This window comes from Rhinatrema bivittatum, chromosome 3 (genome assembly GCF_901001135.1).
Source record: "Rhinatrema bivittatum chromosome 3, aRhiBiv1.1, whole genome shotgun sequence".
In the NCBI taxonomy this organism is placed as follows: Eukaryota; Metazoa; Chordata; class Amphibia; order Gymnophiona; family Rhinatrematidae; genus Rhinatrema; species Rhinatrema bivittatum.
Window position 1 is genome coordinate 451,867,561 of NC_042617.1, and position 15,447 is coordinate 451,883,007.

The window sequence follows — 15,447 nt, forward strand, 5'->3', positions numbered from 1 at the left end:
CAATGGCTTTTTGTGTACGGCTGCCCTCCTCAGGATTGTCAGTCCAACATGTGCGTTTTGCTGTGCGACCAGGTTGTGCACCCAGTTTTTGGGTGCACAATGGGGCCTTGTAGTCTGTGCGCCCACGTTAAGCGACGTGTAGTGGCTGCACACTTACTAAGCGCGCAGTACTACTTATACACTTAAGTTTTTCATGTGTTAATTTTTGCCACCTAGGTGTGTGCGCCTATGTGTTGGATGCATAATTTCTAGGCGCCTAGTTGAGCGCCTGTCTAAAAAAAACAAAACAAAAACAGACACACGCCTCCGGCCGCCACTCAGCGTTGCTTTGGCTATCATGGCGCCTGTGCCTAAGAAGCCTAAGTTCTTTCTCTTTGCACTGCTTGTTTATATACGTACATTTCAGACAGGAGTGCACGCTAATTTGTGCCAGCATGTTTGGAGGCTCAACGTGAATTGTCTTCCTCTGATTTCACAAAGCCTGGTTCTTCCCAGCTGACTGTGGATCTGCGTAAAGACGATTCAGGTGGGAGCGCCTGATTTTGGAATCCCCTAACTGGTACCTCAGCAGGGGAAGGTAGCTCAGTGATTTATACCTCAGGACCCTCCCGGTCTGGTTGCTTCTACTTTTTCATGGGGTTGCAGTCCTTTCTTCAGGCGCAGTCCTCGGCCCAGTCCCATGCTCCTAGAGCAGAGGCACAGGGGAAAACCTGCCTGGATTCTTTGTTGGGTGCCGTAAAACTCTGGAGTGGCAGCAGGTCTCTGGATGGAGATCCAGATGGCACGGATGATGACGCCGATCCTGCCTCTCTTGAGGATGGTGAAAATCCCCTGGATTAGAACCATATGGAACTATGGTATGGTTCTTTCATAGAGTTGAATTGCCAGCTCTTATTTCCCAGACCTAAAAAATGCTTGGAGTTCCTGCGGCAGATTCAGTGTCTAAGCCAAGAGAAATTCAGTTTTTTGTTTCCTTGCATAAAGCCTCTTGTTTTTTCCCTGTGATGGAGGCCATTCAAGAACTAATTCATGTTGAGTGGGGCGCCCCAGTGGCTATTTTCAAAGGGGCTTGGGTTTTGGAAAGCTTGTACCCTCTGGATCCAGTAGTAAGAGAGCACTTATATTTTTCCCAAGATGAAAATGCACTCGTGTGTGCAGTCTCCAAGCAGATTACCCTTCCTATGGAAGGAAGAAGCGGCCTGAAGAATGCCTATGCTAAGAAGATTGAGACTATCCTTAAACGAGCATTTGAAGCAGTGACAGTTACCTTGCAGATCCTTCTTGTTGTTCCCTGATGGCCGCTCTTGTTGCTTCACTCTTTGGAGGTTGATGACTCTGGGGTAAACTCCAGGGCAGTGCAACCAACTGTAGCCTTTTGGTGGAAGCAGGCTGTGATTGGACCACACTTCAGCCAGAGGGGGTGGCTTCCATAGTAGCGGCCAGGCATCAGTTATGGTTGAGAAATTGGTCGGCTGATGCGACCTCCAAGGCTAACCTCATCAAATTGCCCCATACAGCTCTATTTTGTTTGGTTGTGAGTGGAGAGAAAACTGGCCAGTAAGTGGGGCGAATCTTGGTTCCTTGTTTGCTGGAGGATAAGAAGCAGGTGCAGCATTCCCTTCACATGAGAGGGTGTGCTAGAGCAGTGGTCCCAACCTTTTTTGCACCAGGGACCGGTTTCAAGCAAGACCATTTTTCCATGGCCCGGCGGGGCTTTGATCATATGGGGCGGGGTTATGGAGGGGGTTGGATTTAGTGCACACTTATCATTTAATTATGACATTTATAATGTGAATGTGACTCAACTCACCATAGGTTCAGAATGAGTGGGAGCACCAGGCTTGTTTCCCTTGTTTTCCAAACTTCACACCGCTCTCCTCCATCTGATGCCTTCCCTCATGACCTCCCCTGGCTGTGAGCAAACCCCAGGAAGACACCCATTCATTCTCATACACAGACACACCCCCAGGCAGACTCCCATTCATACACATGCACACACTAAAGGCAGAGACCCCTCTTTCTTTTGCCAGCAACCTCAGAGCCTCTCTCATCCTCTGCTGCCACTGTCTGCTGCCGTGTGGCTATTGGGGAGGTGCTGATTGCTGCTATTGGCACTGAAGCCCATTCTGCTGCCGCCTCTGTGCAGGCCCCGTGGGCTTCCAGTTCCTCCATGCTGATCTCGTACATTGTGAGTTCCGCATAGAGAAAGTGCTACTCTTGCACATTCCCAAAGATTACATGTGTCAATCAGTAAAAAGTAATTTTTTTTTTTTACATTTGCTGTCTGATCTTAGTTTTCTAATCGGTTGGTCACAGGCTTTTTTTTCCACCTTCCCTTTCTTATTTTTTTTGCCAATTCCTTTTATATTGTCTTTTTTTCTATTTCTTTTCTCTCCATCTGTCTTCTTCCCTCAAACACAGTCAGGTTCTCATTCTCACATGCTTTCTCTCTCTCTCACACACACACATACAGGCTCTCACTCTCACATGCTCTCTCTCATACAATCATTCATACACACAGTCTCTCACTGGCACATGCTGTCTGACTCTCACACACACAGGCTCTCTTCTCACTCCCACATGCTGTCTTGCTCAAACAGGCTCTCACTGTCACATGCTGTCTCTCACACACACAGAGGCTCTCACATGCTTTTTCTCTGCAAACATTCAGGTCTTCACTCCCACACACAGTTTCTCAACTCACTGTCACACACAATCTCTCAACTCATCTCATACACGCACACACACTCTACAGGCCCTCAGCCTCTGGGCCTCTTCTTTACGGGTCGCCACAGAATGGGCTCTGCAGCGGCCCTGGTCTTCTCGGGCCCGCGCTCCTCTTCTGCACGCGGCTGATGCTCCTCCTCCTTCCTGCCCGCGCAGCTCTGGCAACATTTTTCTTCCGGGGCCGCACGGGCAGGAAGGAGGAGGAGCATCTGCTCGTTTAGATGCGACCTTTTTCTTCGGGCCGTGGTGACGTGAGCTCCACCACAGCCCTGCTAATCTTCTTGCTGTGTGTATCCGGCACCACAGCACAGCAGTAGTTTAGTGCTGGTCTGAGGCGGTGCCGCAGACCAGCAAAAAACCCCCAACGGGCCCGGTCCTGGTCCGCGGATCGGTGGTTGGGGACCCCTGTGCTAGAGGATCCAAGCATTTGTGACCCTGTAGAGGAGCGTCCTTCAGAGGACTCGACCTTTCGGTGGGTCTCAGTCCTTTCGTCCCCGACAACCCAGAAGAGGTATAGTCTCAGGTAGTGGAACTCCCGAGCCTCCCAATGAAGGTTTACCAACCCAGCTCCGGGTCACAGAAGATAGGGGGCACCTCTGTCTCTTTTATCAGAGGTGGGCGAAATTACATCGGATCAGAGTGTCTTGGAAGTGATATGAGAGGAATATGCGCTGGGTTTTCGCAGTGTTTCTGGGAGTGTTCATGGTCTTCCTGCCACTCACCACAAAAAAAAAAAAAAAAAAAAAAAACAGTAAGTGGAAACTGCATTGGCAAAGCTCCTCAGTATGAGGACTGTGATTCCCACAGGGTGATTCTCCATTATTTCATTGTGCCAAAGAGGACCATCCTGGACCTCAAAGGCATCAGTCATCTGCAAGTGAAGCATTTTTGCTTGAAGACATTGCGCTCTGTGATAATAGCCGTGCAGTTGAGGGAATTTCTTACGCCTCTGACAGATCCACAGAAGTATCTCCACATTCCCATCCAACTTGAACATCAACGCTTCCTGCGGTTCGCAGTTCTGGAACGCCACTGCTCCCAAAACCTGTTCCAAGGTAATGGTGGTAGTTGTGGCACAGTTGAGAAAGGATGGACTCCTAGTACACCCATTGGGATGACTGGTTGATTCGTGCCAAGTCACTGGAGAGAGAGCTGACTGGTGATGCACAGGTGATTTCCCTGTTGCGGGAGCTTGGCTGGGTGAGCTTACTCAGTTGCTGGAATACCTGGGGATTAAGTTCGACATGAAGCAGGCCAAGGTGTTCTTGCCGAAAGCTTGAATTCAGAAGTTGCTAGCTCAACTTGGTCTGTTGTTGAATATTTTCCCCTGACCGTATGGTTTTACCTGCAGATCCTTGGCTTAATGGCGGCGACCTGGAAGTGGTGTTGTGGTGAGAGTGCATATGTGTCCTCTTCAGCACTACCTGCTGTCTCGGTGAAATCTGCAATCTTGGGACTATTCAATTCGGCTCCACCTGCTGGTCTTCTCCCAACTGCAGTGGTGGCTGCAGGCGGATCATCTATGGAAGGGAGCTTCACTATCCCCTCCGGACTGGCTAGTCCTGACAACGGATACGAGTCTCCTTGGTTGGGGAGCTCACTGTCAGGAGCTGACGGCACTGGAGTGCAGAGAGTCTCTCTGGAACATCAGTTGCCTGGAGGCCAGGGCGGTCCGGTTAGCATGTTTGCAGTTTGGTGACAGGCTGCAGGGTTGCTCGGTCCGCATAATGTCAGACAATGCAACGACTGTGACAGGAAGGTACCAAGAGCCAGAAAGTGTCGCAGGAAATAGACAATCTTATGGAATGGGCAGAAGTGCATCTGCAGATGATAGCACATTGCAGGCTAAGACAATGTCAGAGCAGATTTTCTCAGCAGGGAGAGTCTGAACTCAGGACAGTGGGCATTGTCAGATGAGGCGTTTCAGCTGATTTGGGATCACTGGGGACTTCCATTCCTGGACATGTTGGCGACTTTGTGCATTGCGTAAGTTTTGCAATTCTTCAGCCACAGAAGAGATCTGAGGTATTTGGGGATCAATGCCCTAGTGCAGGAGTGGCCGGAAGACAAGTTGCTGTATGCCTTTCCTCCATGGCTCATGTTGGGCAGATTAATTCGAAAGATCGAATGCCACAGAGGGATGGTGCTCTTGATTGCTCTGGATTGGCCCAGGAGACTGTGGCATGCAGATCTGTGAAGGCTCCTGGTGGATTCGCTTCTTCGACTTCTGGCACACAGGAACCTGTTGCAGCAGGGTTCTGTCCTTCATGAAGATCCAACTATATTTTGTCTAATGGTATAGCCCTTGGACAGGGCTCACTTGCTGAAACATGGATATCTGCGCAGTGAGCTCTGCTTTGCTAAGAGCTATAAAGTTTCCATTTCCTTTGCCTATGTGCGATTTGGAGAATGTTTAAGGCCTGGTGTGAGAATCGCGGTACTCTTCCTTGTTCGGTCAAGATACGTTCATTTTGGAATTTATGCAGGATGGCTTGAATAAAGGTTTGGCCCTTTATTCCTTAAGGGGCGGATTTTCAGAGCCCTGCTCGCGTAAATCCGCCCAAAACCAGGCGGATTTACGCGAGCAGGGCCCTGCGCGCCGGGAAGCTATTTTACATAGGCCTCCCGGCGCGCGCAGAGCCGGGACTCGCGTAAGTCCCGGGGTTTCGGAGGGGGGGCGTGTCGGGGGCGGTGTCGGGGGGCGGGGCCCGGTCGTCGCGGCGTTCGGGGGCGTGTCGGCAGCGTTTTGGGGGCGGGTACGGGGCGTGGCTACGGCCCGGGGGCGTGGCGCGCCCTCCGTACCCGCCCCAGGTCGCGGCCCGGCGCGCAGCAGGCCCGCTGGCGCGCGGGGATTTACGTCTTCCTCCGGGAGGCGTAAATCCCCCGACAAAGGTAAGGGGGGGGTGTAGACAGGCGGGCGGGTGGGTTAGGTAGGGGAAGGGAGGGGAAGGTGAGGGGAGGGCAAAGGAAAGTTCCCTTCTAGGCCGCTCCGATTTCGGAGCGGCCTAGGGGGAACGGGGGTAGGCTGCGCGGCTCGGCGCGCGCAGGCTATACGAAATCGATAGCCTTGCGCGCGCCGATCCAGGATTTTAGCCGATACGCGCGACTACGCGCGTATCTACTAAAATCCAGCGTACTTTTGTTTGCGCCTGGAGCGCAAACAAAAGTAGGCGTTCGCGCTCGTCTGAAAATCTACCCCTAAGGGTACAAGTAACTGCTCTCACCTGTTTCAGTGGTCCGGTCAATGGTGGATCCTTGTCAATTTATTCTGATGTGGTCTGTTTTCTGAAAGGGGTGGAACATCTTCATCATCCTTTGTGTTTCCGGTGCCGCTATGGAGTCTCAATTTGGTTTTGGACTTTTTTGGTAGGCCCTACATTTCGACTGCTGTGTACTCTGTCCTTGCGGTTTCTGACTTTGACAACAATGTTCCTTGTGGTAAATTTTTCTGTGCATAGCGTTTCTGAGCTGCAGCAGACCTTGTCTTACTAGGAGCAGTTTCTTTTTACCAAAAGTGGACTCTGGTCAGGGAGAGAGTTGTAGAAGAGTCTCATCTGTTGCGGCCTTGGATGTCAAGTAGCATATTGTCAGGTATCTGGAGGTCACTGGTCCTTCGCATAGGTTGGATCGCCTGTTGCCCTCCATAGCAGTATTAGACAGGGGGAGCCAGTCTCGCGGGCTACAATAGCTCGCTGGATTTAGGAGGTAGTCACGACCGCATACGTGGATGCTGGGAAGCCGTTACCTAGTCTGGTTTGGGCCCATTCCACTCGAGCTCAGGCAGTGTGATGGGCAGAAGTTAGATTGTAGTTTCCGGTTGACATTTGCCGAGCTGCAACGTGGTCCTCCTTACACACCTTTCCAGGTATCATCATCTGGATGTGCAAGCCCAGGAGGACGCAGCCTTTGCACGTGTGGTTTTGAATAGACCGTGGGCAACCTCCTGCCCTATTTGGGAGTAGCTTGGGTACATCCCACTAGTTCTGGATTCATCTGACCGGACGCCAAGAAATGAGAAATTACTACTTACCTGATAGTTTCCTTTTCTTTAGGACAGTCAGATGAATCCAGCTTCCCTCCTTTGGCTGCCAAATGATTGCATAATGATCCTCCTGTGTATATACATGTTACTGGGCTTACTGATGAGTGTTGTTACTCCAGTCCCTAGACATTCTTATCTGAGCTCAATGTGGCCTGTAGCTGAGTATTGCAATGGTTATCTGTTTAATCAAGTTTTTTGCTAGTCTGTCCACAGATGCTTTTGAAGAGAATACTGGCAGGCTGATGTAACTGCAGGGGTATATATAATGTGATGTCAGTTTACTCTGTCTCCATCTGAATAATCCACTTGTCTGGATTATGATGCACTGATAAAAGTGCCCTAAAATAAAGGAAATTATTAGGTAAGTCGTAATTTCTCATTTGTTTCTTAGGCTTGTAAAAATGAATCTGAGCAAACCTGAAATCTGGATGAAGGAACAAGGCGACACTCCTGTTCCTTCTTTCAGATCTGTAGCAAATAGAAGGTATTGCTTTTTTATTTAGGAAGGACATATATACCCTTGTACCAGATTATCCACAACAATTTGGAAACTGAGCTGATTCTTGGTTTTGTCATATTCCTTCAGAGTCTAACCATTTGTTAGTGCGTATTTGTTGCTCCCATCATCCATTTTTCCTTGTTTAATTTTGGCAAGTTGAAAACAGAGAATGCTTAGCTTCAAAGTGTAAGGATTGTGGACCCTTGTGCTGTGGGGAGGTTGACTCAACCTACAGGGAAGGTCCTCCCCAACAGCTGGCAAGATTGGGCTGGTGCGAGACTGGTCTAGGGCTTCACTTTGACCAACCCTCCTACTTTAGGCCGAGCCCTCAGGTTCTGGGGACCAGCAGGACTTAGGTGATAGTCATATTGCACATAGAACGGGGAGGGGGAGGGGAGAGTCCTGATCGTGGCTAGGGTCGGAGGCAGGTGGCAGACAAGGTTGATCGCTGTTCAGGCTGAGGTCAGGGGTGGGCGGCAGGTGAGAGTGGTCTGTGTCCAGGCTTGAATGGTCCTGGTCCAGGCTATGGTCACTCAGTCAGATCGAGGAAAGGGGCAGGGAAGACTGGATCAGGCAGGTTTGGAGAGATGAAGGCAAGATCAGGCAGGAGCACAACAACTAACACTGCCTATGGTAGCTGACCTGTTCCTGGTTGTTGCACAGCCAGAGTTTAAATACCCAGCCATGTGATGTCGTCAGGGTGTGTCGGGGAGAGTGTTTCCGCCAAGGGGCCTAAATAGGCTGGCACACGCCTAGAGGGAAGGCCCCGGTAGGGTGATAGCGGTAGCATCCTGGCCACTAGGCAGGTCGTGGTGTCGGTGGGGCTGGCAGCGCCAGGTGAGTGAGCTAGCTTACGGGGGCAGCCCTTGAGCTGGCAAACATAACAGAAAGGAATACAAGCATTTTGTCAAATTGACATTTACCTTTTTTTTGTTGTTGTTTTCCTTAGAACTTGTGTACTTTTATCAGTGCATCAAGTAAATTGGTTCAGCTTCAAAGTCTGTGGCAGACAAAAACCGCTGGACAAGTGAGTGCCCTGACCTGGGGCTTGGCGGCATTCACCTGTGCAAGTAAGTGAGCTCCAGATGTAGGTGACTGTCTATTTGTAAATAATTAGCAGAGTAGTATTATATTTTCAGAAAAGAGTGTTCCCACAGACACTAGAAGTATGTGTTTGGGGGGGGGGGGGGCAGGGGGAATCTGTCTTCATTCTTTACTCGGTGGGAGTGCAAATCTTATTCGAATAGTACCATTTTTATAGGCTTTGCCTTAAATAGGGTATGTCAGGCGCCAGGAGGTTCCTGGCCATCTGATGCTTGGTGTTCCATTTAAGCAGAGCTGCACATGTAACGTGAGATCAGTGACTCATGCAGTCAGAAGAAGATCTATGCCATGTACGAGGATTGTAGCATTCTCATTGTTAAGACAGTTCACAATCGTTTTTTGAGACACTATAATCACTTTCAGCGTTTGAATTGAGCAGAGGCTGGCTGGATTGTTTAAATACTTTGGGGCCAACATGTAAAAGGGTTTTAAGGTTAAATAATGCGGCATTATATAGTGCACTTCAACACACTGCAGCATTAACATTAATTTAATGGGTTTTTGTGGACAGATGCAATACAAATGTTAATGAGCTGCGTGCATTAAAACTCATTAATATTAAAATGGGCTCACGCAAATCATGGTAAGCAATGCATCTGTGTTAACTGTGCTGGTAATGCAAAAATCTTAACTACACCTTGAGGGTGCATAGTCTGCACTATTTGCAAAATAGTGTGCACTAAAATGATAGAAGAAAAAAACCCATTAATTTTTATGGGGGGTTTTTCCTATCATTTTGTTTTGAAAGTGACACAGATAATGCTGACATTGTCTATGTCATTTCAATCAAATGTACATCAACATGTGCTTCTTGGGATCTCCAGTCCCCCACCCCAGCAGCAAGTAGAAGGCCCCTTAGTTTTTACTCTTCCCTCTCCTCCCCAAGCACTCCAAGATGTTGGGTCATGTTGGAACAGTTACACTGTTGGGCGTTCCCCCTCCTCCTGGCCTTTCTGATATGAAATTAGTATGGATGGGTGAGAAGAGAGAGGAATACACCCTCTTTCCTCTCTGGCACCGGAATCTAAAATGGCTCCAGCTGACATGTACGTGATTTTTTTGGTGCCAAATGTTAGTTGGGGGAAGTAGGATGGGAAGGCCATAGAGGGGTCTCGGGGACAGAACTGGAGGCACATTAATGGGAGCAGTAATATACTGTTGTCATCTGCTGCAGGTTACTGTGCTTATCTCCTTTTAGTTCATTAGGCATTTAAAAGTGTATTTTAAAAGCCCGATATGCACCAAAGCTGGGAGATAGGCACATATGTTGGGCTGAACCGGGCCAAGCGGATTTTATAAGCCGCCCAAGTACGCACAAATGAAAAGTTCCAAAAAAAGGGTCTGGGTGTGGCAAGGGTATTCCTGGATTTCAACTTCAAATTAGCGTGTAAATACTTACTACATTAAAATTTATTCGAACTCAGAGCCAGCCCAATAAGGTCAAAAACATTAATAAACCAACAATAGAACTAATAGCCCAGCACTCACCAATGCCAAAATGAAATATTTACAGCATATCTTATAAACCACTAACCTTTATCCCGGTACCATAGTTAAAAAAAACTGAACATTCTGGTAGATTCATATCCCCCTTGATTACATTAAGTCAATGCTTAATTTGATTTATAGTATGATATTATGTGATTTTATTATTTGCTATGCTGTAATGTGTATTTTATGTTGTAAAACGTTGTGATCTTTATTTGGAAAAAACGGGATATAAAATAGCTAAATAAATATTGTGAGCACAGCACCTGTCTGTCGACATTTCATCCTGTAGTCACACATGACATGGATCAGAGTGAACCCTGCTGAGGTTCCAGGGGGGGGGGAGCAGTACAACGGTTTACTTAGATTGGTAATGATGACAGTGGCCAAGACTAAGGAGCTTTCCTAAACTCCAAAATACTTCTCATTGAAAATCCGAATGCAAATAGTGTGTAGGGTGGGAGTTTCTTATTGATTGTGTGTGTGGTTTTTTTTTTTCCCTTTGGGATAACTCATTTAAGCAAATTTATTTTCATTTTTTGCTAATAACACAGTTTTTAACAAACTGTTTTGCAGCGCAACAATTACTATGTCTTCTCTGTTCACAGCAAGGATATAACAACCTTGATGACCACAAAAGACTCGCTAAGTAGGTAACAGAGTGAGCTGAATGGTTTAACTTTTATTTCTCAGACCATAACTTAACTAAATTTCACTAAAATAAAAACTTATAGGTTGTTTAAGTTTAAACCTTTACAGGACTGTATTTAGAGAACACAGCAAATGTAGTAAAAATGCCATTTGCCTCTTGTGTAGAGCCTTGGTGCTGTGCTGGCACTGTACTGTCCTGTTCTCGTTTTAAGATGTGAATTTATTTTTCATTTTCCTTTAAAGGTCAGCAAGATTTGTAATGGGAGCAATGGGCAAATGCCATTCCAGGAGCCTTCTTTTGTCCATAAAGGGAACATGCTCAGTTTATGGATTCAAGATATCACATTTATTACTTTGGCAATGTTTTCTAAAAGCCCAGAGGCAAATAATCTGTTACAAAAGTTGTAGCTTTTGTTTCTCCTAGGACAAGCAGGATGGTAGTCCTTGCATATGGGTGACATCATCAGATGGAGCCCGGCACGGAAAACTTCTGTCAAAGTTTCTAGAACCTTGACTGGCACACTGAGCATGCCCAGCATGGCACTATCCGCACAGCCATGCGGATAGTCTCTTTCTTTACGCGGTGCAGTTGCGTGGTGGTAGAGCTCTGCTCTGTCTTCACAGTTCTTAAGTGTTCTTCTTGCATTTTTTTTTTCCCCCCCCCCCACCTTGCATGGGGTCCCCCCGGTCAGTGGGGCGACACAGTAAGGGGTAGATTTTAAAGAAGTGCGCCTTCGCATACTTCTGTTGGCGCATCAGGCACCAACAAAAGTATGCTGGATTTAGTAGATACGCGCGTAGCTGCTAAAATCCTGGATCGGCGTGCACAAGGCTGCCGATTTCGTGTAGCCGGCGCGCGCCGAGCCGCACAGCCTACCTCCATTCCCTCCGAGGCCGCTCCGAAATCGGAGCGGTCTCGGAGGGAATTCTCTTTCGCCCTCCCCGAAATCGGAGCAGCCTCGGAGGGAATACTCTTTCGCCCTCCCCTCACCTTCCCCTCCCTTCCTCTACCTAACCCACCCCAGTAAATCCCCCGCGCGCCAGCGGGCTGCTAGCGCGCCGAGACGCAACCCGGGGGCGGTTCCGGAGGGCACGGCCACGCCCCCAGACCGCCCCGGGCCGAAACCACGCCCCCGGGCCCGCCCCCGAAACGCCACATCCCGCCCCCAAAACGCAGCGCCGATCGGCCCCGCCCCCGATACGCCCCCCTCGAAAAACCCCGGGACTTACCGATCGGCCCGCCCCGATAGCCCCCCTCGAAAAACCCCGGGACTTACACGAGTCCCGGGGCTCTGCGCGCGCCGGCGGCCTATGGAACATAGGTACACCGGCGCGCAAGGCCCTGCTCGCGTAAATCCGCCCGGATTTACGCGAGCAGGGCTTTTAAAATCCGCCCCTAAGTTTTTACCTTCTTTGTGGTCAGTTCTGGCGATTTTTTTTTGGCGTCCGCCCTGCACTGCTCGCCCTCTGCTCGGCCGCCTCCGGTTTCCGGTGATGCCCCTGGTGCCCGCAGATCACGTCTTTGACTGATCTGCATGGTCTGCATCCTTTGCCTGGGGGCATCACATGACGTCCGGGGTTGCCATTTTGCGACCAGATGACTCCTAAGGGTCGTTGGGCGCATTTTGATAAAATGGAGAAACATTTTGGGCCCAAGAAGTCGGGGCCCCTCCATACCGGTGTCCGGTGCATTAACACTTCGCGGCTGAGGGGAACCCATTGACACCAAACCCTCGGCATCCGCCCCTGCTCAGGCTCTCCCTCCTGAGAGGGCACCGGAGAATGACCTCTGTTGGTGTCCTTTCCTGACCAGGAAATTATTGCAGTACTGGGAGGTGTGGGTTACACAGTAAATATGTTATGTAACATTAAGCAAACACAAGAGGGAGTCAAGCTTAAGTCCCTGCTTGTGATACATGCTGCAGTTATGCTTCCCATTTCTGAATGATACATTTTTTTTTTATATTATCCACTATACGGATTAGTGTGAAATACTTTTTGGATAACTAAGATTTGCAATATTTTATATGGCTTGATGCATGTTTTTTTTATACCGACTCCATATGAGTGTCTGTTTTTCTGAATAATGCTCTTATAATTATCTTAAAAACATTAAATGACTTACATGTTTAGCAGTTGATCTTTATAAATTGAAAATATGCCTTCAAGCCCTTTAATTAGTATATAAGTTCATTTAAGTGGATGTATAACATAACACATGCATTTAATATTTTAAAACCTGATTTCATTTTAAGAATCTAACATCTCATGCTTCTACATTTTCAGCACAGGATTGGATTTATTTGTTTAAAAGATTTATAACCTGCACTAGCCCCAGGGTTCAAGGCAGAGTACATGAAGATCATAAAATAGTTAAAATACACCCCCCCCCCAGTACAAACTGCTCCCATTACATAGTTTTTAACCAGTAGAGCATAAGACATCTGCAGACAGTGACGTGCTAATCACAAGAATGGCCAGTGCACATTCAAAGAAAAGTCAGAAGAACAATTGTTTTGTCTTACATATTGGGTGTGACTCTCTAGTGATCTCTGAAATTTGATTCCATTTTTAATGCATCTAATTTTAGACATAGAGCTGTAAGGGCAAATGTAGCTGAATATTTAAGGAAATTAAAATATTTTTTTCCCTTACAGTTCTTGTCCGTTTCATAGTGATGCTGGTTCTGAATGTATGGGTTACCATGACGGTACTGCTGTACAGGAAAAGTGATAAGAAGACGAATTAACAGATCCTATCAAGAACAAGTACACACCTTGTGCTTTGGGCAAAGAATACCACCTTAGTATACTTACTGGAAGCTTGATTGAGCTGTTTACATTTGTTGTATTTTGCCTCTGTTAGCTGACAATGAACTAGCAACATAACTTCCACTGGACCATGTACAGTACATTACCCATGTTTCAGTGTCTTGCATTTTACTGCTTGCCACTTAAAGAAATTCCTTAAATATAGATATAGTTAATATTTTTCTCATTGCATGAAAGCATGTTAAGAAGGATCAGGTAGGGTAATGCCTTCTTTTAAGGCAAGCACTCCTGTGGGATTTTCCAGATGCTCATTGTTTTCTATTGTGAGGGAAGTTTATTTTTACTATTGCTATACAAATTTTAATGTTTGTAATTATTAAATTACTTGTTTTTAATTTCTAGTAGATAATACTAGAAAGTAAATCGAAGATTTCTTTTGATATGTCTGCAGCCTTTTAGAGTTTAGACCTCATTCTGTTTTAAAAAATGTTTTTGGCAGCCTGTTTATTAAAATATTTTTGAGTTTGACATAGCATTGAAATGAATATTGAAATACTCTGGAATCAGTATTTGCAATGTGAGCTTGGTAAGAAAACCATCTTTTTTGACTATTGTTTAAGTTGTGTGCTAAAGGCTATATTTTATTTTTCTGTCACAAATAGTGCTGAAAGCCGCACCGTTTTCAAATATTGTCATGGCATCGGGTTTAAATTTGCCAAGATTTTAAGAGGAGGATAACATCCACCAAAAAATATGCAGACTAAGAAGATGGAACCATGGTTGATATTCAGTGGGTGGTTCCATGTGGAATGGGTACCTCAGAGTCTGCCATCTGCCTGGAATTGGTACCTGGCACAGTGACTCTGCTGCTCTCCAATGTTATCCCACCTTTCACTGGCTAGGCAGTGTCCAAGAGCTGCGTATAACCAGGAGGTGGAGAAGCTGAAAGGGGGTTTTGTAGACATAGGGGGAAGACTGAAAGGGGATTTAGTGAAGAAAGTCTGCACTAAAAGCCCTATGACAGAGGTAGGTAGCTGTTTTTCGGTGGAAAGAAATTCTAGATTTTGATACGAGCCTGAAAGGGGGTAGACTCAGGAATAACAGAATTCAGGATAGCCTGGGATAAGTAGAGGATCCTTAGTTGACCAGAAGTGAGGGAGAAAGCCACAGCTCAACTTCAGTCTTTGACACTGCAAAAGGAAGTAACTTGGGCAGATTTGATGGGCCTTACAGTACTTATCTATTGTCATACTCTGTTTCTGAATATGTCTACAATAAAATTCTGACACTAAATAGGAAAATTTATATAGGCTGGATTTCTGCTTTTTTTAAGTTCAGATTTCATTATTGAATATTTATACACAAATTATCTAAAAATAATGTCTGAACTACAGGGAAGAAGGGCCAAAACACAAATATCTTCTTTATAAGCAAAGAAGATTTCTTTGCTTATAAAGCCTTATGCAAACTAAAGATATTTGTGTGGTTGGTTTTCCTTATATTTGTCATAAGGCTTCGTAGTTTAGAATGTAGAATTTTAAGTGTCTGTTAAACCAAACTTTTTTTTCTTCTTGCAATCTTTGCTGTTTCTCTGTGAAGCATGAACCATTGTTTCCTATCCCTGTGCACAGCAAATTTACAGAAAACAGTGAGACATGCTCATGTGCAGCTTAAGCAAGAAGTAGTGGTGGAAAGAAAAGTAGACACTGCAAGGTGCAGAAGTGAGTTGAACCATGAAATGTTGAAAGTCAGGAATTCACCAGTGGGCCAAAGAGCCTGTCGGTGAGAAGCACTTGCTAGACAATGGGAAACCGCAACCTTTGCAAAACTGAAGTGAGCTACCTATGATCTTTCAGAAATGGGTGACGAAGCTGTGAATCTTGTGGTTTGGCATTTTTCAGGAAGGACCTCTTGGAGTGCTTCCCTCTTCAGAAGCGAGCAGGCATTGCCTAGTTAAACAGCAACAGCTAATGGTGTGCTAACGTTGCTTAATACTTTTTTGGCAAGATCGCTGTGTTGTGGCCTAAGAAAAACTCACTAGCATAGTTGCAGAATCAGAATCTTTGCAACCAGAGCTGAATTCACATCAGTAGCTGAACCTTCGCAAAGGAGAAAAGTGCAGTATTCCCTATGCAGAGATCAGAGTACCCTCGAGAGAGGGACCC

General features: G+C 46.7%; 1 protein-coding gene across 1 annotated transcript in view; it reads left to right on the plus strand.

Annotated features, from left to right (window-relative positions):
- Positions 1-13,270, plus strand: part of LOC115088035 (PQ-loop repeat-containing protein 3-like) — a 36,107-nt gene extending 22,837 nt beyond the window's left edge. The window contains exons 5-6 of the mRNA XM_029595901.1: positions 8,218-8,338; positions 13,169-13,270. Of these exons, the coding sequence (XP_029451761.1) occupies positions 8,218-8,338; positions 13,169-13,260 (213 nt within the window). The 3' untranslated portion in view covers positions 13,261-13,270. The remainder of the gene's footprint in view (positions 1-8,217; positions 8,339-13,168) is intronic.
- Positions 13,271-15,447: the final 2,177 nt, after the last annotated feature.